We start from the raw sequence: 27,362 nt of genomic DNA on the forward strand, positions 1-27,362 counted from the left end.
CCCAAACATCTTAAATCGAGAGAAAAATTACTTTGGATCAGATCTGAGGATTTTAAAAAATATTCTATTTTATTGTTACCCTTTAATATGTAGGAAAACTGCATTGCTGAAAACCTAACTCAAATCCCTGTCCCAGTGCTTGACTTTTTTTGGAGAGAGAGTCTTGCTCTGTCACCCAGGCTGGAGTGCAGTGATGCTATCTCTACTCACTGCAACCTTCACCTCCCAGGTTCAAGCGATTCTTCTGTCTCAGCCCCCCAAGTAGCTGGATTACAGGTGCTTGCCACCACACTCAAATAATTTTTGTATTTCTAGTAGAGACGGGGTTTCACCATGTTGGCCAGGCTGGTCTTGAACTCCTGACCTCAGGTGATCCGTCCACCTCAGCCTCCCAAAATGCTGGGATTACAAGTGTGAGCCACCACACCTGGCCGTGATTGACTGAAGGGGAGATGCACAGCAGTCAGACCACAGGGGATCCCATGCAGCTGGGCTCCAGTGGAGAAAGCAAGGTTTTCCATTTCCAAGCAGATTTGGGCCAGTTCAGCTGTCTTCCAGCATGGTTCTTTGGATTTCCTAGACATTACAATTCTTGGTCTCTTTCAGAGTGCTGCTTCTTGCATTGCTTTTTTCTTTACAGATTTCTTTCCCCCTTTATAAACTAAAATAAGAACAGTTTACTGAATCTTAAAAACTACCATCTTTGCTTTCATTGGTTCACAACAGGACCTTCTTACAAAAGGCTTGAGTATCTTGGGCTTGCAAAGGAATTAACTTCCCCAAATCCATGTTGGAGATGGCAGTTTAATTGAGTGGAAGAAAAAGAAAATAGAAATAAATATACATTTGAAGTTTTCTGCCTTTTTCTCTGTGGAGAGTTTCAGAAAATAGAAACCCTTTCTGGCCATACTTCTGTCTCTAAACTATTTCTGCTGTAACCTTGTCTCAGCATATCATCAAAGACAAATAGATGAGGAGGAAAGGGACTGGAAATTTTATGGAGATGAAAAGTATATTGGGGGGTAGCATCAACAGCTTCAGTCCTAAATGTTTCTTCACCTCTCGTAATACAAGAAAAGCAGAAAGAAACAAGCGCTTGCCTAGTGCATGCTTTTCTTTCTGTATCCCTCTTCTTTTCCCTCCTTATCCTTGTGCATTTTCCTTCCTGCACTTTCTTTGAGCCAATAATCCCTTAGGCATTGTTCACTCCTTTGCAAACCAAAGCTTTGAAGGGGAGTTTGCCACAACTCAGCCAGATGTGCCATTTATGACACTCAAAATGGTGCATTAAGTCAATTACTTTTTTTAAAAAGTTGATCCAATGTTTTGTGTAATGTATAGCAAATTTTGTGTAATTTTTTATATAAAGCATCCCTTTGTATAAAATGTCTGTTGTGTTATTTTGAGAAAAATAGCTGTATAAATATTATAAAGATTTTTTTCCCCCATGAAATGGAGTCTGAGTGGCTCTGAAATTATGTAATAATTGTGCCAACTTAAAAAATTATAAATTATTTCATGTAGTAAACATCAATAAAGCCATCGTCCCTCTAAATCAAAAGCCATAATTTAAATTATAATTGTCTATCTCTACTAAATGGAGATTTTAAAATTAGCTGCTTCTAGAACCAAAACATCTACAAAATTAAAGGTGAGAATTTTAGTGTTTTTCTCTCTAGTGATTAAACTTTCAAAACATCTCTATAAAAATTTCTTGTACTTTGTCTGCTGATCTTGATTCTTTTTGAATATTTTTCTCATTGCCATATTTTCCTCTCAGTGTTCAGTCCTAAACGAGAAGCTCGAACAACTGCTGCAGGCTTTGCACACAGATTCCCAGGCTGCGCCTGTTCTCCCTGGCCTCAGCCCTCTCATTGTGGAAGAGGATGCTGTGGAATCGTCCAGTGAAGAGTCCCTGGGTGAAAGCAAAGAGCAGCTTGTGGATGACGTTACAAAACCTTCCTCCCAGAAAGCCGTCAAACCAAGGGAAATCATGTTGCGGGCAAATAGTTTAAAGAAAGCAGTGAGGCAAGTCATTGAGGAAGCCGGAAAAGGTACACATTAACAAATTTAGCTTTGGAAGAAGTTGGCAGCATTTCTACTGCAAGCATAACGGAGTTTCCATAGTGGTCAGATTGGATACACTTTTTAAAAATGAAATTTTTAAGGCAAGATAGAAGATACAGTCATTATAAGAAAACTTGTACATAGTCTTATATATTGTTATGGTAGTAGTAAGAATCAGCATATTAGTGAGGAATAAAATAAAATATCAGAAATAAATGGAAACATTTCTATCTAAAACACAAAACTAGTTTAAATGACATTTTAAAACATTTAGATATAGTTTACTTAATTGGAATCTGTTGAATTCTTAAAGAAAATAAAACCTATAAACTACTTTGAAAATATAGAAAAAAAATTTTTTTGAGAAAGGGTCTCACTCTGTTGCCCAAGCTGGAGTACACTGGCGTGATCTCAGCTCACTGCACCGTCCACCTCCCAGGCTCGAGCTATCCTCCTCCCTCAGCCTCCCGAGTAGCTGGGACCACAGATGTGCACCGCCATACCCAGCTAATTTTTTGTAGTTTTGGTGGAGGTGGGATTTCACCATGTTGCCCAGGCTGATCTCAAACTCCTGGGCTCAAGTGATTCGCCCACCTCAGCCTCCCGAAGTGCTGGGATTACAGGCGTGAACCACTGCACCCTGCCAGAAAATATTTTCTTAACATTAATTTCCCAAATGTTTATGTTGCTTTATTAAGAGCTTATAAAAGCTCTGCCTTGTTTTAATTAATGTGTATATTAATACTTCTCAGAATTTTAGCTATAGTCTAAATGTTAATTTTAGTATGAATGATTAATGTTCAAAAACCCCTTTATAGATTGTAACTTGTAATTGTATTTCATTCTCTAAAATTCTTATACTTTACTTGTTTATTCTGATAAAAATATAATTTTAGCAACTTTAGTTTTTGATCTTTAGTTCTTTGGACATCAACCCCAAGTTCATTGCTAAATAGTGTTTATTTGTGAATCTGGAATTTCTTTTGGCATATGTTTCAATTTGCCTTTCCTGAGCATATCTTAATATTAATGGGCTTTATTTTCACTTATCCAAACTATTTGTCTTCTTACTACCTGAAGTTATGGATGACCCGACAGTTCACCCCTGTGAACCAGCTAATCAGTCCTCTGATTATGACAGCACAGAAACAGATGAATCTAAGGAGGAAGCTAAAGATGATGGTGCCAAAGAATCAATAACTGGTGAGGAAACTGGGAAAAAATTATTTTGGAATTAAATAAAATGTCATTTTGCTTTTAGTTTTCAAAAGGCTGATCAGTTTGAAAAAAACTATTTGTATTTTTATTTTTGAAAAGGCTTTTTGGAAGTTAAAGCTTAGATAAATATTCATGAATAATAAAACAATAAAGATAACACCTAGACTATTGTCCAGTACTCTCACATCCCTCTCTTATCATGTAATCTAGAGATTATAACAATAAACTAAGGATTATAGGACTAAGGATGATTAAATATGTTGGTTTTCCTGAGGAAAGAGGAAACACCTAAATCATCTGATTTGAACCTATTATAGCTCATAGATTTCTTTGAGAATTGTAAGAAAGCTGCAGCTCTCCTAACGCTCCAAACGCAGAAAATTTGGCATTTAAGTGATTCAGCAGTCCCTTAAGTTCCATCGATCAACCTTCTGGGTTGATAGTCCTTATTAAGCTTCAAAATCATAGGACTTTAAAGCAAACGTTAAAATCACTGGACTTCTAATTACAGCCCTTGCTTTGTCAAAACTATTTTGGTAAGGAAATGAATATGTAATTGCTTGAAGAATGTTAAATATCTTTCTACCTTTTAGATTTTAATTGAAAATGAATTTATACTTTTAATATTGTATATTGCCTAAGGGAAAAGTTTCTAACTTACTGGAATAAAACAAAGCAGAAATTAAACTATTAATGAAGATGAGACAATATGAAAATAAATACATGGCACTTATGAAAAGTCAGCACAATTATATCAGAATTGTTTGCAGTCATTGGGGACAATAGACAATAGACATTGGGGACTACTAGAAGTGGGAGGGTAGGAATGGTAGAAAAGCTAACTATTGGGTCCTATGCTCTTTACCTGGGTGATGATATCAATCATACCCCAAACCTCCGCCTCACTCAATATACTCAGATAATAAACCTGCACATGTCCTCCTGAATCTAAAATAAAAGTTGAAATTAAAAAAAAAGAAATTGTCCTCATACAATGAAAAAAAACCAAATTTTTGGAGAGCTGACCATATCAGATTAACATTTTCTGCTTGAGCTGTGGCATGATGAAGACCTTTCATTCCCCATGTTTATGGCCGATTTTTCCACAGGACTAGTAGTAGTGAGTACATTTTAAATTTTACATGTTTGAAACATCTCTTGTTAACTATGAAAAAAATTAGATAGTAGGTTTATTAATATGTTGCTAAATTTATTCTAGCTTTCATATGAAGCTAAATAAGTAAAATGTAAACTTAATAAGTAAAAGAAAGTGTAGTTGATAAAGTTACTTTAAATTTAAAAACCTGTTTTTATCTTATTCTCAAAAAATTTTTTAAAATGTTTGCAATCATTAAATTTTTGCTTTTACTTTCACTACATATAAACTTGGGCAAATTTCTTAACCTCTTTTTGGTTTTCTCATCTCTAATATGAGGATAATAATCTACCTACTTCATTGGGTTGTTGCGAAGGTTGACAAGTTACTATACGTAAAGTGCCTAGAATAGTGTCTGGTAGATAGTGCTGCCTGAGTGTTCACTGTCATCTTTATTGTTGTTATTTTTATTGCTACTACTGCTGCTGCTGCTGTCACTAATTACATTAACTGTGAGAGAATATTTCATTGTACTTGAGACTCTTAAAAAGTTTGAAATCAGACCTCATGGACCTCACATGTTCAGCATACAACCCAATGCAGGCATGTTCTAGGACCCTTGAAGCAGATGGCCACGAGCCTTAGGACCACTCACTTTCAATACATCCCACTCTTATGGTCAGCTCTAATTGTTAGAAAGTCATTCTTTATATTGAGCTATTTTCTCCCCTAAATTTCTGCCCATGATTACAGTAATTATTAGGTTTTATGAATGATAGTTTGACAGTAACAACTACTGGCCTTTATGTAGTGTTTATGGTTAGTTTAAGGAGCAATTTCATATACATTTCACTGTATCAAAGAGGACTCTGCCTCTGGAGCTATTTCTCCTCTTCCTTCTCCTCCTCCTCCTCCTTCTTCTTCTTTTTCCTCTTCCTCTTCCTCTTCTTCTTCTTCTTCCTCTTTTCTTTCTTCTTTCTTCTTCTTCTTCCTTCTTCCTTCTTTCTTCTTTCTTCTTCTTGTTCTTCATGTGGCAGCCCTTAAATGATACCGAAAACAGCTTTGGTGGGATCAGATCTTCTCTCACCTTACATCTTCTTTTCCAGATGATCTGCCCTAAGGTTTCTGTACCAGTTTTTAAACTGATGATTTTAAACCTTTTGTTTTCCTGGTTGCACCCATTTGGTCAATGTTTATCTTAAAATGTGATGCACCATTTTAAACAAAATTCTTCAGGTATTTTCTGTGGTGTATTAGCACATTGGTACCCATACACTACTCATTAAGGACATTTTTGATGTTACAAAGACTACCCAAGACTTCTCTTTTTTAAAACCTAATTATAGTAGTTTACACTCATCCCAATGAACTTTTATCTTTTTTATTTAGATCTATTATTTCATCCTGTGAAGCTCTTTGGAAGCTTGATTCTATCATCTTAAGCTTATTTCATCTGTGAATTTGATAAGCAGGCCTTTGATGTTTTCATCTATTAGAAAGTGTTGATTACAGCAGAGATGACAATGGCATCCTTACTATACACTGATAATTCCTCCTAAGATGATGGCTGTTAGGAGGATTGGTTTGTCAAAGCTTATTTAATGGTTTTCCAACTGGCTATCATCCCACCTTGCCATACTCTTAAACTTGACACTTCCGTTGTGGCCTATAAAGGAAACTAAAAAATACAAATATAGTGCTGTAAATGTTGATATTGAAATAGACAGAGATTTAGAAAAGTCTTTAATGGTACAGTATTTTGTCTTTATTTTGGCTAGTAATCTAACTTGTTGGAAATGAATAGCAATAGTGGAAGTAGAAGTATATGAAATACTACTTTTTGAGGCACATTTATTGTATCATCATGTAATAATTCATATGTCTGAGATGTGAGAAATACAGTATATTAATATGATTGATGAGATGATTTATTTAAGAAGAACCAGAAAACATTAATTTAGTTACTTGTAATGGAACATCAGTCTTAGTCATTAGTACGCTCTCTGCTTTTTGTCAGAGTTGAACATCAAAAAGTTGTTTTTATGAGAAATTAGCCCAGGAGTCCTATCTATTTAAAAAAGGGGTGGCTGTTCTGTTACTTTAGTGCAATGGGACTGTTTTTGAATGAGACAATAGAGTGTAAAATTAATATAGTTAGCTTGTAATTAGTTTTAGGGAGAGTGAACATAATTAAGTTTTAGAGTATTTTAAAATTGAGTTTGAGAATTACAGTTTCTTAAAAATACCAGTAACTCCTAAATTGGTTAAAGGTACCATTTGCTCTGCATTAACTTGCCTCACTTTAGAGTTAAATCTTTCTTTTTGTTGTGTACTTTGAGAGTAATTATGTTTTAGAATAATTTTTTAAATGTATTGAGCTTTTACAAGAATATGATAGAACTGTTTGGGCAAATCATCATTTTGAATAAATAATTGAGAAGTACAGGAAAAATATGTTCGTTTCACTTGAAGATGGATGCTATTTTTCTTCCATTTATTTGTTTATGTATGAGACAGAGTCTTACTGTGTCACCCAGGCTAGAGTACAGTGATGTGATCATAGCTCACTGCAACCTCAAACTCCTGGGCTCACGTGATCCTCCAGCCTCAGCCTCCCAAGTAGCAGGGACTACAGGTGCGTGCCACCATGCCTGGCTAACATTTTTATAGAGACAGGGTCTCGCTGTGTTGCCCAGTCTGGTCTTCAATTCCTGACCTCAAGTGATCCTCCTGCCTTAGCCTCCCAAAGCTCTGGGATTACAGGCATGAGCCACCACACCTGGCCTCTTCCATTTATTGAAGACAATGTTAAATCATGTTTCACGTGTTTGCTCTGGGAATTACATTAATTAAATTTGATCATTCACTTGATATTTATGAGACAAGGATTACATGGGTAGTGTGCATTATAACACATGTTTCATTTTCAAAAATAGACTTCAAAAGCTTCATTTATCTTTAAGTGTGCATTGATCATATTCAAATTTTGAGTATTAGTGACCTTTAATTATGGTAGACATCTGTCTTCTACTGATATTCATTGATTTGAGATGAGGAATCAAGACTTCTGATTCCCTCCATGTAAGTCTCAAGAAAATGTAAACGATAGCTATGCATAATATTTTCATTTCTACTGATTGATTTAAACATTATTTTATGTTTTAAATTTATAGGAACGTGCTTATTTTTATAGCTTTATCATTATCTCTTTTTAATCTGGACTTTTTGCCAACAGTTAAAACTGCACCTCGGTCTCCAGATGCCCGGGCAAGTTATGGCCATTCCCAAACTGATTCTGTCCCTGGTCCAGCTGTGGCAGCCAGCAAAGAAAACCTCCCTGTGCTCAATACCAGAATAATCTGCCCAGGTAGTACAGATTCTGAAACATCGTGTATTTTTCAGTATTTCTGTGAAAAGGTGTAAGTATTTATTTCTATTACTGTGGAAACGTGTTCTTAAAGATAAATATTCTTTTAGTAGAATGTTCTTGTTATACTTTCAGTCAGAATCCAGGCCCTTAGATTCTTCCCTGTGTAACAGTTGCCTAGAAAGTATTAAAACACATGTTTCGGCCAGGTGCAGTGGCTCACACCTGTAATCGCAGCACTTTGGGAGGCCAAGATGGGCAGATCACAAGGTCAGGAGTTCGAGACAAGCCTGGCCAACACGGTGAAACCCTGTCTCTACTAAAAACACAAAAAAATTAGCCAGGTGTAGTGGTACACCCTTGTAATCTTAGCTACTCAGGAGGCTGAGGCCCGAGAATTGCTTGAACTCGGGAGGCGGAGGGTGCGGTAAGCTGAGATCACACCACTGCACTCCAGCCTGGGAGACAGAGTGAGACTCCGTCTCAGAAAACAAACAAACAAACATGTTTCTGGGCCCTGCCCTGAGAAATTATGAGTCGGTAGTTCTGGAGTGGAGTCCAGGAATCTGCATTTACTAAGTTCCCAAAGTAAGTCTGAACTTACTATGTTCTACTACTTCTTAAGCTTTCCTTTGGTGTTTTTTTAGTCAGCATTCTGCTGAATCCTTTTGGTTTTAAGCCATGAGTCTCTCTGTAGTCATTTTTAGGCAACATTGATGTAAATTATTCATGATTTTGGATTAGGCAATGATTTCTCAGATATGACAAGCACACGCCACAAAAGACAAATAAATTGGACTTCACCGAAATGAATAGTTTTGTGATTCAAAGGACACTATCGAGAAAGTGAAATGACAATCTAAGAATTTACAAATATTATATCTGATAAAGGACTAGTATCCAGAACATATAAAGAACCCTTAAAATTCAACAATAAAAAGGTAAGTATCTCACTCTTAAAATGAGAAAGGAATCTAAATAGACATTTTCCCAAAGAAAATACACAGATAGCCAGTAAATACATGAAAGGATGCTCAACATCGTTAGTCACCAGGGGAATGCAAATTAAAACCATAATGAGGTGCCCCTTTATGCCACTAGGTTGACTGTGATCAAAATAGACAGATGATAACAAATATTGGCACAGATGTGAAGAAATTAGAACTTTCATGCATTGGTGGTAGGAATGTAAAATGGTGCAGCCATTTTAAGAATAGTTTCACAGTTCCCCAAAAAGTTAAACATAGAGTTTACATGTGACCCAGCAATTTTACTACTAGGTATACACCCAAGAGAATTGAAAATACATGTCTACACAAAAACTTGTTCATGACTATTTATAGCAGCATTCACAATAGCCCCAAGGTGGAAGCAACCCAAACATCCATCAGTTGAATGGAAGAAACAAAAGTGATATATTCATACAATGGAATATTATCTACCCATTAAAAAGAATGAAGCACTGATACATGCTATATAGAAACACTATGGAAAATGAACATAAAAGCCAAATGTAATATGACTGCATTTATATGAAATGCGCAGAATAGTCATAACCCATAGAGACAGAAAGTAGACGGTGGTTCCCAAGGAACTGGAGGTGAGGTGATCGACGGAATGGAAAATGACAGCTAGTGGGTACACCGTTACTTTGCAGGGTAACGAAAAGGTTTTAGAATTAGCAGTGATGGTTGCACAACTTTGTGTATATATTACGAACAACTGAATTATCTAAAAGCTTTAAAAGGGTTAATTTTATAATATATCAGTTGTATCAGAATAGAAATATTAAAAGAAAAAAAGAAAGATCAATCTGAAACAAACTGGTTCTGGAAAGGCCTTCAGGTTTAGATGCTGTGTTTCTATTCCAACTAGGAACCTTGGGATAACCCCTCTGGAATAAAGCTGAAAGGAATATGGCTAACCCTAAAACATCTTAGAAAATATTAACACGGCTGGGCGTGGTGGCTCACGCCTGTAATCCCAGCATTTTGGGAGGCTGAGGCAGGCGGATCACCTGAGGTCAGGAGTTTGAGACCTGGCTAACATGGTGAAACCCCGTCTCTACTAAAAATACAAAAATTAGCCAGGCATGCTGGCTCACCCCTTTAATCCCAGCTACTTGAGAGACTGAGGCAGGATTATCCCTTGAAGCTGGGAGGCGGAGGTTGCAGTGATCTGAGATCATGCTACTATACTCCAGCCTGGGCAACAGAGTGAGACTCTATCTCAACAAAAAAAAAAAAAAGAAAGAAAGAAAATATTAACACTTCCCTCTAGGGCAGCTGGAGTGTGGCTCTCACCTCTCCAAACTGTTCTTTATGCTTACTAAATTTATTGTTTTCTTCATTCATTTACTTGTTTAGACATAAAGGAAATTGGCATAAAGAAGTATGCCACAGTATATTCAAAACTATGACATTAAACGAAAGAACAAAATTCATTGTATTTGATAATTGCCTAAACATTAAAATAATGAATAATAATAATTCCCTAAGAAGAGCATAGTGCTGAGGAAAGGAATGTTTGCTAAAGAAAGGAATTGCTGGGCATGGTGGCACATGCCTGTAGTCCCAGCTACTTGGGAGACTGAGGTGGGAGGATCTCTTGAACCCTGGGAGATGGAGGCTGCAGTGAGCTGTGATCACACCATTGCACTCCAGCCTAGGTGAGAGAGTGAGACTCATCTCTAAAAAAAAATAAAATAAAAAGAAAGAACTTGTTTTTCTAATTTCCTCGTGTTTCCCTTGTTCTTGTAGGTTCCTATTAGTTTGTCTCCTCTCCAGTCTTTAGTGCTTCTAGCTTTCATATTGGGTTGAGTAGATCATAAAATTCATTAGCTTTGAATACTGTAAGAGTTAGAAAACTAGTTGGAAAGCATGTTGAAATAAATTTGAAGTAAGAGGCTTCATTTTTTATATTTAATACTATATTCTTCTAAAATTCACAGATACCTACATTTAATACTTTACTACTTATTCTTAAAATTAACACTGAGTTTTCACCTTAATACATCTCTTAATATTTTAAATTAAGTATCATTATCTATGATTTGAGAATATGGAAGTGATAACTCCATGACATTTTGGGTAATTCCGCCTTTATTGTAAATTCCTTACAGACTTAATACCATCTTTGCTATAACAAAGGAAGTAAAATGTATTTGTTATAGAATTATTGGGATGGTAAATGAGAAAGTGTCACAAAGCCATTCCTATTTAGGTCCTCCTCTCCTTAATTCTTTATGATAACATATAGATCCTTGGAAGTGTCAAAAGCCTTGTACTCACAAACGTCATTGTTCTTAATTTTCATTAATAAGAAGAGTAGGCACTGAAAACCTTGCTTTTAAAAGTAAGATATTTGATATTAGGCCTGGATGGACTGGTTCTTTCTGTGTTTTTTCTTAACATGCGATCCCATATGTGTTTGCTTTTCTTTCCAGGTTTAAGAGCAGGACTGGCTGCCTCAATTGCTGGGAGTTCGATTATCAACAAAATGTTACTGGCAAACATTGATCCTTTTGGTGCCACGCCGTTTATTGACCCGGATCCAGATTCCGTGTAAGAAAATGCTTTTGCAAATATTTTGTTTGGGTTTTTCTTGTTTTTTTTTTTCAACATGAACTGTAACATTTTAAATGTATTACAATAAATATGGTCCCATGTAAAAAAAGGATGATCAGAAAATTACAAAAGTTGATAATGCCAAGCATATTGAGTCCTTTAAAATTCAGTGGTCTCCGATCTGTCCCTGAGATAGGTCCTTTTCCAGCCCGTTCTCTCTGAGAGCAACCCTCTGGCAAAGGAAGGCACCAATAAATAGAACTGATGCTATTCCCTTTACATCCTTTCTTCTCAGTCTTGCCAGATCTGTCATCTTTCCACGTCAGCTTCTAGGTTTACTTATTTTGGGAATCTTTTGGCCCACACTGATCTCTTCCCTTCTTAAGTCTCCTACAATTTTTTGGCATTTCAAGATATACTTTCTTTTACTTCCTTTTTAAATTTTGCTTCTGTTATATCATTTCTGTAATGACATTCCTCAAGGACAGTACCATATTTTAAACGTTCCAAAACACCTGGAAGAATGGATTGGATCTAGTACTTTTTTGCTCAATAAATATTTGTCCATTGTTAAGTGTAGAAATGGAGGGGACTTTCTAATGATAAAAAAGAGAGAGAGAGAATTGGCACCTGACTGTAAAGCCTTCCCATAATCACCTGCATTTTTCTGTGTAGTGAGGAACTTAAGTAGAAATAGAACTAAGATTTTGTTACAGTTAGAGAAAATCACACCATAACTGTGTGTCTTACCATCCCTTTATGTCACATGTACCAGAAATTGTACACATGTCCTGTGGTTGTACACATGGCATAGGAATAGGAAGTGATTAGTGCTAAGTTTTACAATCTGCTATAAAATGGAAGCTTAAATGGTTTTAAGTACTATCTTGTGTACAAATTGTAATTGTTATAATGAATCTCAAATTGACTTTGATGTACTTTTCCCTGTGATCATAGAGATGGATATTCAGAAAAATGTGTCATGAACAATTACTTTGGGATTGGATTAGATGCAAAAATTTCATTAGAATTTAATAATAAAAGAGAGGAGCACCCTGAAAAATGCAGGTAATTTTAGTAAAAGTAATAATGCTATTGCATAAAGGCAATTTTTTCTTCATTTATTATGTCTTTTTGCTTGCTCTGCCTTTAAGGAGTAAATAAATAAAATTTCCTCAAATTGCCTGCCAATATTTATTTTCAGGAGCCGAACTAAAAACTTGATGTGGTATGGAGTCCTTGGAACCCGGGAGTTATTACAGAGATCATACAAGAATTTAGAACAAAGGGTTCAACTTGAGGTAAGTTCATCTTAAAGTAAAGATATTTCATATTATCTTACTTAAAAAAAATATCGTTTTGGAGCTAATTTGACCTAAATGCGTTTTGATTAGCGATTAAATAAATATTCAAGGGGAAAAATGAATGTGATTATCAACTTTGTACTAAAGGAAGTATATACACAGGATATGAATGACACACTTAATTATCATCATCATTATCTCCTGAAATTGGGGCTACTCTGGAGTTGTGGTGCCCCATGTAAAAGTGGAGCCAAGGGAGCACATTTATAGGAGAGGGTTTTTAATGGATTTTCTCATGTAAGCTTCCAAATTCTGACCCAATTCTGTAATAACAAAAGTTTTGCAAATCCCTGAAAATAGCATTTGAAGTAAATAGAATCTTTTAATTTAAATATACGTTTATTTTTTGCTCCAATTATTTCTAACAACAAGTAAAATTAAAAGAGATTTTGAGCATTTAAATGTTTTACTGTTTTTTACTAATTTAAATAGGAAATTAAGGACAGAAAAAGTTATCTTATTTCTTCCAACAACAGAAACAACAAGGCTGAGGATATAGCTCTGAAAAGACTATTAATTTCTGTGAATTTTATTTTATTTTACCTTTGATCCAGGACTCACTGTTTATGCTGATGGGGCATGTCTTTCCTATCTTGTATCTTTTTATAACTATATATTTTTAATTAAAGCATATCATACATATAGAAAATTATGAAATCTTAAGTCTACAGCTCAACAAAATAAATAGAGCATTATTATTTGGGGTGTTATCCAAACACTGGAATGTGGACTAAAGAGGTGTCTAGCTCATTCTTTAACAACTATATTTCCTAGTGAAGATGAGCCTATTATACTTTCCACTCTAAACATACAACTGTATGATCAGCTGGTTTGATTTATTATTGCTTATAAAATTAAGATAGACTTACTGGATAAAAAGGTACAAAATCAGGAAGGTTCACATTTTGTAAATGCTATCCTTGACACCCCATACCCAGGTCAGCTTAGGTTCTCTCCTAATCATGTAATCATTCCTTTTTTTCTTCATATACCCCGGTTGGCCACATTCTTTTTATTTATTTATTTATTTATTTATTTTTTTGAGATGGAGTCTCGCTCTGTCAACCACGCTGCAGTGTAGTGGTGCGATCTCGGCTCACTGCAACCTCCACCTGCTGGGTTCAAGCGATTCTTCTGCCTCAGCCTTCCAAGTAGCTGGAACTACAGGCGCACGCCACCACGCCCAGCTAATTTTTGTATTTTCAGTATACATGGGGTTTCACCATGTTGGCCAGGATGGTTTCCATCTCTTGACCTCATGGTCTGCCCGCCTCGGCCTTCCAAAGTGCTGGGATTACTGGTGTGTGCCACCGTGCCCAGTTTGGCCACACCCAAGGACACATAGGAAGTTGTTTTTATCTTTGTTATCCCCAGTGTTTAGCTCAGTACTGGTCCTGTTTTGAGGGTGAAATAGATGGGTAAGTGATCACTTTAGCACAATTTATTAAGTGCTGTGATCAAGCATAGCCAGCTATCTTTAAGGGTTGAAAAACTGGCTGGATCTGAATGGCTGGATGGTCTTAGTTCCTGGAAGAGCCTCAGCTCTTCAGAAATAGGATTAGTAACCTCTTGTACTGGTGTTCCAAATTTTGAACAAGATATCTTATTTACACAGCTGCTTTGTACTCTCCTTTTTAAAAGGTTCTTAATCTTTTTTGAGTTGTAGGCACCTTTGTCATTCTGGTGAAAATAAAGACCCCTTCTCAGAATATTGTTTTCAAATGCATTATATGAAATACAGACTTACAAAAGAAGACTTACCAATAAGATTAAAATAAATTAACAACATATTTTTATGTTGCTAAAGAATAATATATGTGTTTCATCGTTACCGTATCAAATAAAAATCTAATGGCATGTCTAATAAATACCATAACTTCAAAGTGATGATGAACTTATATACAAGATATCTGAAACATCTATAACGTAATATAAAAATGTCTCATTTCGATTGATGATGAAATCACGGGTGTTACTAATGCCTTTTTTCCCCTACATTTATAATTGAGGGCAATGCTAAACTTCAGAGGTTAGTGAACATAAAGATACAGATTTTTACCATGAAGTTAACAAGTCACCTGAATCTATCCATGGACTCCTGGTTTCTGAACCTTAAGTTAAGAACACTTGATATAGATGTATATGTTAAATGATAAAGGAAAATAAAATGAGTAAAACAAGATAAATGAAAACATGTTAATATACATAAAAATAAAGTAGAAAAAGTAGAGCATTCTTTGCCATCATTAACAAAAAATAGTAACAATAAAGTAAACCAAAAAGATACATTCTACTTCTAAAGACGATGGAAGGCTGTTGTCTAAAAATTCATTTTTCTGATGATGGTTCACTCGGGATAAAGGTGGAAAAGAGAGACCCACACCTTGGGAGGCTCTTTCCAGAGAGACGCCTTCACCAATGGCCTTCCTTTTTAGCTTTTTACTCTTACCTTTTTCCTCAGATAAGTTTTCCCTCCCCGTTATGTTGTTGGTATGGAACGAGGCTGACTTCATGTCTTAACTTTAAATTTGTGCAGAACAAAGACTTTGACCTTGGTTTCCCTATATACGAAATTGATAAAATAATGATTTTGTGCAAATCATAAATAAATGAGCCCAAGGTACTGTAAATCACAGTGTAAATGGAAAAGAACTGTACAAATGCAAACTTTGTTTCCCAAGCCACATTATCAGTGATTCTGATATATACTCAACTTTCAGAAACTTGGAGTGAGATTTAGAATCCTTTTTACAATGATGGGAATTCCAGAAATGTAAATAACATCACAGTATCATATTTTGCTACTTTTAGAGTAGAAACACCTTTCACATGTAAATGGAAGAATTGTATTAAAATTTCAAACATTTTTTGTAAGAAGGATGACTTTTTTGCCCATAATATACGTAATTTACATGGGTTAAGCAGCCTATTCTATTTATTAACTGAAATAATAATTATATATTGTTTCAAGTTCTGTAAGTACTAAGATACATGAAGAAAAACAAATAACTTTAAAAAACAGTCTTCATCTGTAGGCTATAATGAAATATGTGATTGAGAACAAATAGTTGTTTAATTCACATTTTTAGTTATTTCAAATCTTCCCATAATCTGTATCTTTTTAAAAAACAAATTTAGTTTATTATATTAATAGTAATTTCTGTATTTGTTTAATTCATTTCAGTAATAACTAGTTGTAACTACTTTTTAAATCATTTTGAATGAAGTTTACCGTGTGCCTTCTACATACCACCTTTAATTCTTAACAACTCATGAGGTAGGTATTATTATTCAGTTCAGAAGAGTAAAGGCATTGCTTAAGTTCAAACAGCTGATAAGTGGAAGAGCCAGCATTTCAAATCCAGTGTTTTTTCCATAAGACAATTTGTAATTATAACTGAAGAAGGAAATTTACTGACTTCCCACATGTGTTCTAGGTGCTTTTCTTTACCTTATCTCATTGGCCTCACTGTGTGCTAAGAATTGTTAGCCCATTTTACAGATGAGCTAAGTGAAGCTCTGAAAGCTTAAGGGACTTACTCAAATACTAAGTGACAGAATTCAATCCAGCTCTACCATCTTCCCTCCATATCAGATTGTCTGGTGAAAGGAGCAGAGAAAACAAACACTAATGAGGAAAATATATATAGCTGCAGTTTTGTAGCATTTTGCAACATCATGAACCACAAATAGAAACATGGGATGGCTAGGGAGCCAGCTCTGGTGGTGTGCACCTATAATCCCAGCTACTTAGAAGCCTGAGGCAAGAGGATTGCTTGAGCCCAGGAGTTCAAGACTGCAGTAAGCTGTGATGACAACACTACATTCTATCCTGAGCGACAGAGCAAGACCACATCTCTCAAAAAGAATAAATAAATAAAAATAAAGGGTATATGGGGCTACTGGAAATATTTTTTTAAAATTTAACACTCCTGAAGTTTTTCCTGGATATGAGAAACTTTTAAATCATGTGAATTTGTTAATTTGTTGAATCTGTATTCCTCGTATTTTTCCTATGAGACTCTATGAAATGGACATTAAGCATTTAGATTTAGGTGTGTTGCTTAAGATATATATATGTTCACTTCAGCACCGCACATGAGACTTCCTTCTGAAAATCTTCATCGTTTTCCATACCATGTTTGCAAATAAAGTGCATCCATTTGGAAAATCTTTTTAAAATATTTCTTTTATATTTACAGAGATAGTATTTTTCCCCATTTCCTTTGTTAGTCATATGATTTAAAGCAGCTTTTTCTAAAGCACATAAAGATATCTGTTTAATGTATTGGGTTGAGAAAAAGTTTATTATTCTGTTAAGTATTTCATATTTATTCATTGAACAAATATACACTGAGCACCAATTATGTGCCAGACACACCCCCAGGTGCATGGACCTTTGAATGTGAAAAGCTAAACCTGCTAATGGTTAACACTGTGTTTTCATGAAAAAGAAAAAAAGGAATTGTGAAACATGCCCATGAAGGTAAATCAACCAATCCTGGCCTTCATCCATTACACCATTCCAGTCAGCCAATAACCCTGAGGTCTTCCCAAGAACTGACTTTGGCTGAATTAGCGAACACAAGCTTCTGTGTGATTCTGATGGTGAACATTTTTTGCAGTACTTGGGGATGAGATTAACCTCCTATGCATCCTCACTAAGCTCTTATTCTTCCCCGTTCTCAGATTCAGAGAGCAGAGAAGTCCCTTACGGGTTGGTCTTGGACCAGCTGTAACAATTTCCAAGTGTTTGCTGGTCTCTGCCCTGGATTTTCACCAGTTTAGCGAGCTAACTTGGAGAATCAGAACCTCACTACTGAATAGACATTAAAGAAAACATTGGTACTCTTGACATTGAGACCTTTTCCTTCCATCTTCGCTAAACCCAAACCATCCTAGACCAGTAGGACTTAATACTCTTTTTAATGAGATGTCCCATTACAGAAACTCTTTCCCTCACCTTGGTTTCTACCCTAGAACAAATTATTCTCTCACAGTCTCAGAAATACAGTTTATTTCTTTCTGTTGGAAATCATTTTTATTGGGCATTAAAATGTAATTTTTAAGAAGCTATGTTAATTATTTTTAATATAAGAATTATTTAATGAAAATACAGCATCCATTTTAGGTGTGACATCTGTAAGCTCTTCTCTTTTAAAATGAAGGCTTAAACATTTCCATTGGATTTAAATGTTCACTTAGAAAAATGTTAAGTGGTTTGGTTTAAATGTTAATTAAAATAATAAGTATGATCATAAAATGTATGTAACATAATTATGCTCATTTTTCTTGAGTAATTTTTAAAAAATTAGTTTCATAACTAATTGTCTCCTTAATAGCCAACTAGACTTTATTTAAAAGTTAATAGAATAAACAGCATTAATTGAAATTAAGAAACAACATTTATGAGAGAAGGTAACAGTTCTGCTTCTACTCAGTAAGAATTTATTCACATCCATTCACCAGCCATATCCTTTTTTTCCATTTACATGGTAATTTATTTTTCATTTAAGTGCTTAATGAGAAAGTAAGGACTGCAAGGAGCTTTCTGAGATGCATATATTTTTGCTTGACTTTGGTTCTGACTTGTACTTGAAGTATTCAGCTTTGAGTTTCACCAGTCCCCAGGTGGTTGTAGAGCCCCAGCAATGTACCAGGGACTGTGAGAGGGGCTAAGTGAGATGGTTAGGGTCAACTTTCTCTTACCCAGTCTGCTTTCAAAAAGATGCTTAAAATAAGTACATAGAGGACCACAATGCAGGTGAAAGTACATAAAAGGCCTGAAAATGATTCAACAAAAGGACTCCCTGGTTTTGGAGGAAAGAGGTAAAACATTTCTTTAAAAATCAGTTTTTTGTAATAACTTCTGCTATAGTTATTTATACTTCAAACTTTTTTTAATTAAAAAATAAGATAAATGATTTGGTAACGTGTAGAGAGCAGACATTACGAACACACTCTGCTCCATTGTCCTTCATCTTTAGTGTTTTAGTATCTTCCATACTAGTGGTTCTGCTCTTTTTATCTAATCTCTACTTTTTTTTTTTTTTTTTACCTTACAGTGCGATGGGCAGTATATTCCTCTTCCCAGCTTGCAAGGCATAGCCGTGTTGAACATTCCCAGCTATGCTGGAGGCACTAACTTTTGGGGTGGAACTAAAGAGGATGATGTAAGTAATGGGAGTAAATCATTTGTTTCCTCAAAAATAATTATGTCACTGGAATAATTTGCTTTTGTAAATGGGCTGTTGAATAGTAGTTTAATTTCATGTTAAATATTTTGCATTGGGTAAGTGAGGCATGGAATAGATTTATTTAAGATTTTATTGTAACAGTCTCTTGTGGATGTACTCTTAACTTTTCTCATGTTGAAGATACAGATACTCGTATCTTGGGATGTATGTCACAATTTTCTGGATGAACATTAAATAGTGGGTCTGCTTTTGGAAAGTAGATTTATGAAATAAGGAAGGGAAGATTTTACTTTTTAATTTTATACCTGCATCTGTTTTCTATCGCTGCTATAACAAGTTAACACAAATTTAGCCACCTCAAACACATTTATCATCTTACTGTTGTATATGATGGGAGACTGGCACAGTCTTACTGGGCTAAAATCAAGGTGTCAGCTGGGCTGTTGCCTTCCGGAGGCTCTAAGGGAGACTCTATTTCCGTCTTTGGAGCGTCTCGAGGCTGCCCACATTCCCCTCCATCTTCAAAGCCAGCAAAGGCAGGTTGAATCCTTCTCACATGGCATCTCTCTGATGTCTGCTGCTTCCTCTTCCACTTTTAATGACCACTGTGATTACATTGGGCCCACCTAGATCACCCAGGATCATCCCCATCTCAAGGCCCTTTATTTAATCACATCTGCAAAGTTCCTTTTGCTGTGTAAGGTAACAGATTCACGGGTTTGGGGGATTAGGACATGGACATTTTAGGGGGCAGAGAGGGGGCATTATTCTGCCTACCACAATACCTTTTGGTACTTTTACTTTTTCTTTCTTTCTTTCTTTCTTTCTTTCTTTCTTTCTTTCTTTCTTTCCTTCTTTCCTTCTTTCTCTCTTTCTCCTTCCTTCCTTCCTTCCTTCCTTCCTTCCTTCTTTCTTTTTTGAGACAGAATCTTACTCTGTCGCTCAGACTGGAGTGCAATGGCGTAATCTCAGCTCGCTGCAACCTCTGCCTCTCAGGTTCAAGCAGTTCCCCTGCCTCAGCCTCCTGGGTAGCTGGGACTACAGGCACGCACCACCACACCTGGCTAATTTTTGCATTTTTAGTAGAGACGGGGGTTTCACCATGTTGGCCAGGGTGGTCTCGAACTTCTGACCTCAGGTGATCCACCCACCTCGGCCTCCCAAAGTCCTAGGATTACAGGGATGAGCCACTGCATCCAGCCTCAGTACTTTTAATTTTCTAAACTTGTGTGTGTATGTATTTTTTATTTTCAGAAATATCAAGAGGGCTCATTTGGCCGGTCGAGTTTAGGGCTATTTTTGTTTTTCTTTTCATACTTTTCTATATTAGAAAAAGAAGAAAACACAACCTTACAAATGTAATTGTTGTGAAAAGAATGAAAGAGAGGGCACAATTATTAAAGTGTGTATATATATATATATATATCAGTAAAAATGAGAAGTGTTATCACAGTCTTTATTTGAAGAGTCACATCCATTGATTTGAGTTTATGATATAATGATATAATGGTTCCTACTGATCTGTTATTCTCAAAGATCTTAAATGGACAGATAGGGATTACAGTATAAGATCAATTGGAAAGTATTTGTAATTTTCATGACATAAATATATTCCAGTCCTATTCGAGTATAAAAGCATCTTTTGTCTGCTTGTCACTATTAAGTATTTTGAAGGGGAGAAATCAGTGAGATTAAGGTAAATAAAGCCAACATTCCTTGAACACCTGCTAGGTAGTCCGACAATGTTCTAAGAGCTTCACATTCATTATTTAATGTCCACATTGTTTATTTGATTTTTACTGCTGAAGAATCTAAGACAAAGTTTCCAGTTAGTAATAGCAGAGACAGGGTTTAAATTCAGGCAGTATAATAAAAAAATTACAAATTACAATGTTAGCAACTTTGTGTCCTGATATTTTCAGTGAAAGTTTTAATTAGCTTATTACTTTATACTGAAAATTGTTTCAGATGCATATTATTTATGATATAGTAAAAGAGAGAGTAAGGTAATACAGCCTACATATAAAATTTTAGAGTAAATTAATTTTTTGAAAATGCATCTAATGTAAAGACAAAATAAGTCTGCATAATTTTTATCTTCTGAGGTTTCTATTTGCATACTCTCAAGTTCCCTCAAAAGTTTTGTATTAAAATATAAAGCACATATGTATATTGCTTGTAAAACCTTGAAAGATTTCCCTTAGAATATATCAAGTAAACTGGATCATAATTTGCATCTTCATTAGCTTTAACCTTATGAAACTATATCACCTTTCTATGACACTATATCGCCTTTGTAGTTTTTTTTAGATTTCCAAAACTTACATGTATCATCTTATTAACACGTTTGAATTAGGTATGAACATGTATTTAACATGTTTTATTCCAAGGTGAATTATTTAGAAATATATTAGTTAACTGGTCCAAAGAGTAGTTTAATGAGAGGTATGAGTAGTATATCCGTGTATATTTGAAAACCCTTTTTAAAGTTAGGTTTATTGGAAGTCATCTTCAGAGATTTTTTTCTTGGATTATTATTTCCTAATAATATTTACTTAAATATATTATTAAATATATTAAATATATATAGATATATATTGCAGTTTACATTGCTTAATGTGCTCTTCACCTAAACATTCAGTAGAAGTATAATGTAGTTTTTCCTTTCAGATATTTGCTGCACCATCCTTTGATGACAAGATCCTGGAAGTTGTAGCAATATTTGATAGCATGCAAATGGCAGTTTCAAGGGTCATTAAACTGCAGCATCATCGAATAGCCCAGGTTGGTTTCTCTCGTCAAACCTGACTGCACTTCTTGGGCTAAGGAGGGTTGAAGGAATCTATTCTAAACAACTCGTACACTGGATATTCATCTATAATATTCTGACTTTGTTGTCATATCAGTTTTTACCATGTCATTTATAAGTGATAAAGCATAACAGTCTGTTCTGTAGAATAGTCTAATACTCAAGCCTGCATAAAGATTGAGTGTCATTTTCTCCGGATGATTCATACTCTAAAATGATTTGTTTTATTTCAGTGCCGTACAGTGAAGATCACTATATTTGGTGACGAAGGAGTCCCAGTGCAAGTGGATGGTGAAGCGTGGGTTCAGCCTCCAGGGATTATCAAAATTGTGCACAAAAACAGAGCACAAATGCTAACAAGGGACAGAGTATGTAACAAAAACGTTCTTCTAGAATATTGTCAGGTTTTTAAAGAATCTGAAATTGTTATAAAAAAATAGAAAATGAAAACATTTAAATTGTCTCTTAAATCTGACATTTAGGTCATGGTGGTTTGAAATATGAACAAATATTTATTTGTTTCAGTAGGAGTTTATTTTTCAGAGCCATTTTAGGTTTACAGAAAAACTGGGCAGAAAGTAAAGAGAATTCGAATTACGTTCCTATATACTTCCTGCTCCCCCTTCTTCCCTACACATGTAAATTCCCCTGTTAACATCTTGCATTAGTGTGGCACATTTGTTACAACTGTTGAGTCAATACTGATTGATTATTATTAACTAAAGTCCATAGTTTCCATTACTCTTTGAGTTGTACATCTGTGAGTCTGGACAAAGATATAATCACTTGTATCCACCACTGCAGTATCATACAAAATTATTTCACTACCCTAAAAATTCCTTATGGTCTACCTATTCATCCCTCCTTCCCTTACCCTTACTCCTGGCAATCATTGATTTTTTTTTTTTTTTTTACTGTCTCTATTATTTTTCCTTTTGCAGAATGTGTTTTTAATTAAGGCCTATCTTTATCAAAGAAGACTGCTAATATTTGCCCATCTAGTATATATAAAATAGTAAAGATTAAAGAATAAATTGAAGCAATAGTAAAGATTGAAGCATGAAATATTTTTTTGTTTTTGTTTTTGTTTTGAAACAGTCCTGCTTTATTGCACATGCTGGAGTACAGTGGTGTGATCATAGCTCACTGCAACCTTAAACTCCTGGGCTCAAGCAATCCTCCTACCTCAGCCCAGCTAATTAAAAAAAAAATCTTTTTTTGTAGAGATGAGGTCTCACTATGTTGCCTAGACTGGCCTCAAGTGATTGTCCCGCCTTGACCTAAATCTCTTTTTTAACTTTTAAATGATGTATTCATGATCATTGATTGCACTACTTTTCATGTGTTGCAGTACATTGGAAAACTTTGAAATGTCTTTTTTATACTTGTGATTTATTTGAGGAGTCATTAGAGAAAAAGCAATTGTAGTTTTATTAAAGCACACATTTACATGGACCTCTCAGTTCTAAACTAACAATTCATTACAATATTGACTTTAAATAGGCCTTTGAGAGCACTCTGAAATCTTGGGAAGATAAGCAGAAGTGTGATTCTGGTAAACCAGTTCTCCGAACCCATTTGTACATCCATCACGCCATTGACTTGGCAACAGAAGAGGTGTCGCAGATGCAGCTATGCTCCCAGGCTGCAGAGGAGCTCATTACTAGGTAGGGGGCTCTGCTGACTTTTCAGGCTGTGGGAACTGTGGTCTCAGCCAATTTTTGTTTTTTTAATCTTAATACATTGTTTCAGTAGTGGTATCAAAAAGAGATGCAATTACTCTTCTTCACACAGCACTCTTTCCATTATTGTTTATTTCTCCATTTTATATACATCTTTACACTATACTACCTACTTATATGTTGCCTTCTAATTACTAATTAAATGTTTATGGAATGGAGAGGGAAGTCTAAACATTCATCCTGTTCCAGAGAAGAGTCAGGAGCAAAAAGAATAAAAAGACTTCAAAAACCAATTTCTGACAAGTTATTAGAGAGATTTTGAGACCACACATAACATTAATTTCAATAGACAAAAAGAAAGGAGATAAAAAGCAAGCCTGTGAGTGTTAAACAAATAAAAATCACTATGACCAGGGAAAACTTCAGAGGGGAGGAGGGACCATGGGCCAGTGTCTTACCTCCTCACCTGAGTCTTATCTACCGAATGGGGCTAATAAGAGCTGTTTCAATAGGGTGCGTGAAGATTAAATGAGACTCTAGGGATGAGTCCTATAAGCACATTGTATTAGTCCATTTTCATATGGCTATGAAGAAATACCTGAGACCGGGTAATTTATAAAGAAAAACAGGTTTCAGGCCAGGCACAGTGGCTCATGCCTGTAATCCCAACACTTTGGGAGGCCGAGGCAGGTGGATCAGTTGAGGTCAGGAGTTCGAGACCAGCCTAGCCAACATGGTGAAACCCCGTCTCTACTAAAAATACAAAAATTTGCCATGTGTGGTGGTGGGCACCTGCAGTCCCAGTTCCTCAGGAGGCTGAGGCAGGAGAATCACTTGAACCTGAGTGGTGGAAGTTGCAGTGAGCCAAGATCATGCCACTGCACTGCAGCCTGGACGACAGAGTGAGACTCCGTCTTCAAAAAAAGAAGAAAAAAAAGAGGTTTAATAGACTCACAGTTCCACATGTCTGGGGAGGCCTCACAATCATGGCAGCAGGCAAAGGAGGAGCAAAGGCACGTCTTACATGGCAGTAGGCAAGAGAGCATGTGCAAGGGAACTGCCCTTTATAAAGCCATCACATCTTGTGAGACTTAGTCACTATCACGAGAACAGTACAGGAAAAACTCACCCCCATGATTCAGTTACCTCCCACTGGTCTCTCTCATGATTCATAGGGATTATGGGAGCTACAATTCAAGATGAGATTTGGGTGGGGACACAGCCAAACGATATGACACATCATGTCTGGCATATTGAGTGCTCTGTGTATAGTAACTTAAGATTCTTCCCACACCTTCATCTGGTCACTGATAAAAATGTTGAAAAAGAAAAGAAGGAAAGCAAAGCTCAGTGGTTTCAGCGGCTAACTCACATCTTTCCTCCTCTCTACTATTTGCCATCTGCTCCCCTCCCATTCCTTACTCTCTTTAAATATTTATTAGATAACTAGACTGTGTGAGATGTTAGAGACAGAAGAGAAAAGGCATACACCCCCTACTGCTGGACCAACATTCAGAATTAGAATCAAGTCTTACAACTGCAAAATACTGGGCAGCTCAGAAGAAAGGGAAGAGAAAATGAATATTTACTCAGCTATACCCACACAGCTGCATTATTGTACATCTCGGCTTCTTATCCATAGGGTTGTTAGTTTCAGACTAAATACATCTCTTTTAAATACTACAGACAACTTCTGTGGCCTCTAATTTACAGTGTTTTTTTGAAACCAAAATATACTTCCCATGTTCTCATCCTGTGAACCAACCAAATAATCTTATTGTAAAAAGGAAGCGAAGATTGACTAGGCTTGCTTCTGGTCAACGTAGTTTGGCTTCCCATCTGTTTTTAAATTTTGCAGATGAAATCAGGCTCACTTGTCTATTTTCAGAATTTATTCATTGACTATGCAAACATATTCAATTTTTGAACCTCTTCTTAGGCTGGAGATACAAGATGATTATTTGACAGCCCTACTTAATTGGCTCACAGATTAGTAGGAGGGAGAAATGTGGCCAAAGGGTTGACATGAGGCACACAGTGGACTCTGTAGATACACTCTAGAGGAAGTCAGAGGCAGTGAAGGAGGGCTGCCTGGAAGAAGTGACCTTTCATCCGAGTCTTGAGGGAAGAGTGAGAAAAGGAGCAATTTAAGCATGGGAACCAGCTTAGGAAGAGGCCCAGAGGAGTGTGAATGCATGCTACTTTCAGGAAATCTCAGAGAGTTTGGGGTGACTGAAAGGTTGGCATAGTATATGCAAGAGTGTGTGGAATGTAGATGAAGAGGTGAGGAGGAGCCAGATCTTTACTGGGCTGTTCTAGAAGTAGTGTGGAGGGGTTTTTCTGGACGACAGCAAAACTGGGGCAAGGTGAACACTGAGGATGCTGTAGAAGTTGTCCCTATAAAAAATGATAGACTAAAGCAGTAAAGATAGAAAGGACAAGCAAGATTAAAGACAGTTTAGGATTTAAAATTGGTAAATGGGCATGAATTAGGAAACAGGTTGACCTTAATGTTCTAATGAATGGCTGGATGATTGTGGGGTGCCTTTGATGGAGCCATAGGGTTCAGGAAGAGGAGTAGGTATTAGAAGGAAAATGATGGGTTCCATGTTGGGCTTTAGAATTTAAATTACATTAAAAATACCTAGCAGATTTCAGTAGGCAATTAGAAATGTTGATCTGAAGTTGATTTACGTCTTTCCCTTTCTCTGAAAATTAGAATAACCTTTATCCATCTCTGTTCTTCTGAAAAATAGCTCATTCTTCATGGTTTCTCAGGGTTGCTGATAATAGTGCTGAGGTGACATTTGCAAGCTTCTTTGTGCCTTAGATATCCATTGTATAATCCTTAAGAATTAAATTCTTTTTCTTTACTCTTGGTTCAGCTATATAGGGCCTCAGTCCCTTTTCTTGTTCTGTCCTTTCCAGATAGAAAATATTTCTCCGTGAAGCTGTCAGAAGCAAAAAAACACTTGAACAGCCCTGCCTTCTTGCTCATCTGCAGGTCTTACATCATTTTCTAGCAATCGGAGGGACTTTTTCTCCTTTCTTGTCCTTGGCGTTAGTGCCTTCCAGAATTTGGTCTTTTCAGGACTATTCTTAGAGGTTTGGATACCAGTGGAGTATGGCACAACAGGCTTTGGAGTTAAATAGACATAGATTCCGATCCTGGCTGTACGATTTACTAGCTCTGTATGCCTACCACGTCTCTCTGAGCCTCAATGTCATCATCAATAATATGGAGATAGTAAATCATAGCTACATTTAAAGGCTGTGAATGTTAACTTATATACTGCTTATGATCACTTTGTGTATTGATGACAAATATGGTAATGCTCTTCCCTAATCTGTTGCATTTGCAGTTTCAATGAATGAAAGAGAAGTTTCTAGTCTTTATATTTGTGATCCCTCTCACTTTCCAAGGATACTGCAAAATGAAGTATTACTATATTTCATTCTTCAAAATAGCACTTCAATATGTCTCCCTCTGATTTTTAAGCCTAATTTTTTATATGAAGATTTTTTATTTCATATTTTTTGTTGCAGTGGGGTCTGGATTTATAGATCTACCTGTGCCATTCATAATTGAGCAGCCATTAAAAGTGTTGTTCCGTACTGATCTTCATATATTTTTTACTTGTTTTATCCTAACATTTCTATACTTCAAAAAAAATGAGCAACACTCAAAAAAGTTTTTTATTCATTTGTTTCATTTTTGCTTTTAGGATATGTGACGCAGCCACAATTCACTGTCTTTTGGAGCAAGAACTGGCCCATGCTGTGAATGCCTGCTCCCATGCCCTGAATAAAGCCAACCCAAGGTGCCCGGAGGTGAGGATCTAATGGTAAATTCTCATTCCACAGATTCTTTTGGGTGTTACACATGTATTTTAATACTGTAAAATATGCCACGCTCTGTGAAAGAAAGTTATGTTGTCTATATGAGTCTCTACAAACCTGCAGTAAAATCGTGGACAACTTTTTATTTTCCTTTTC

The 27,362-nt window shown here is 35.9% G+C and overlaps 1 protein-coding gene across 21 annotated transcripts in view; it reads left to right on the forward strand.

Annotated features, from left to right (window-relative positions):
• The window catches only part of DGKH (diacylglycerol kinase eta), a 190,369-nt gene that overhangs the window by 148,563 nt on the left and 14,444 nt on the right, over positions 1–27,362 (forward strand). For 16 of the 21 annotated variants that reach the window (XR_010150442.1, XR_010150446.1, XM_016925244.4 and 13 more), the window contains 11 exons: positions 1,781–2,054; positions 3,148–3,270; positions 7,617–7,748; positions 11,194–11,311; positions 12,272–12,382; positions 12,519–12,615; positions 18,744–18,851; positions 21,546–21,659; positions 21,918–22,052; positions 23,188–23,351; positions 27,092–27,197. Coding sequence is in view for 16 of the 21 variants with exons in the window: in XM_016925244.4 (XP_016780733.2) it covers positions 1,781–2,054; positions 3,148–3,270; positions 7,617–7,748; positions 11,194–11,311; positions 12,272–12,382; positions 12,519–12,615; positions 18,744–18,851; positions 21,546–21,659; positions 21,918–22,052; positions 23,188–23,351; positions 27,092–27,197 (1,482 nt within the window). In the remaining 5 variants the exon portion in view is untranslated. Of the gene's footprint in view, positions 1–1,780; positions 2,055–3,147; positions 3,271–7,616; positions 7,749–11,193; positions 11,312–12,271; positions 12,383–12,518; positions 12,616–18,743; positions 18,852–21,545; positions 21,660–21,917; positions 22,053–23,187; positions 23,352–27,091; positions 27,212–27,362 lie in introns of all 21 variants that reach the window. The other 5 variants (XR_010150444.1, XR_010150445.1, XR_010150443.1 and 2 more) reach the window with 2 other exon arrangements.

The sequence above is a fragment of the Pan troglodytes genome, chromosome 14 (assembly GCF_028858775.2).
Source record: "Pan troglodytes isolate AG18354 chromosome 14, NHGRI_mPanTro3-v2.0_pri, whole genome shotgun sequence".
In the NCBI taxonomy this organism is placed as follows: Eukaryota; Metazoa; Chordata; class Mammalia; order Primates; family Hominidae; genus Pan; species Pan troglodytes.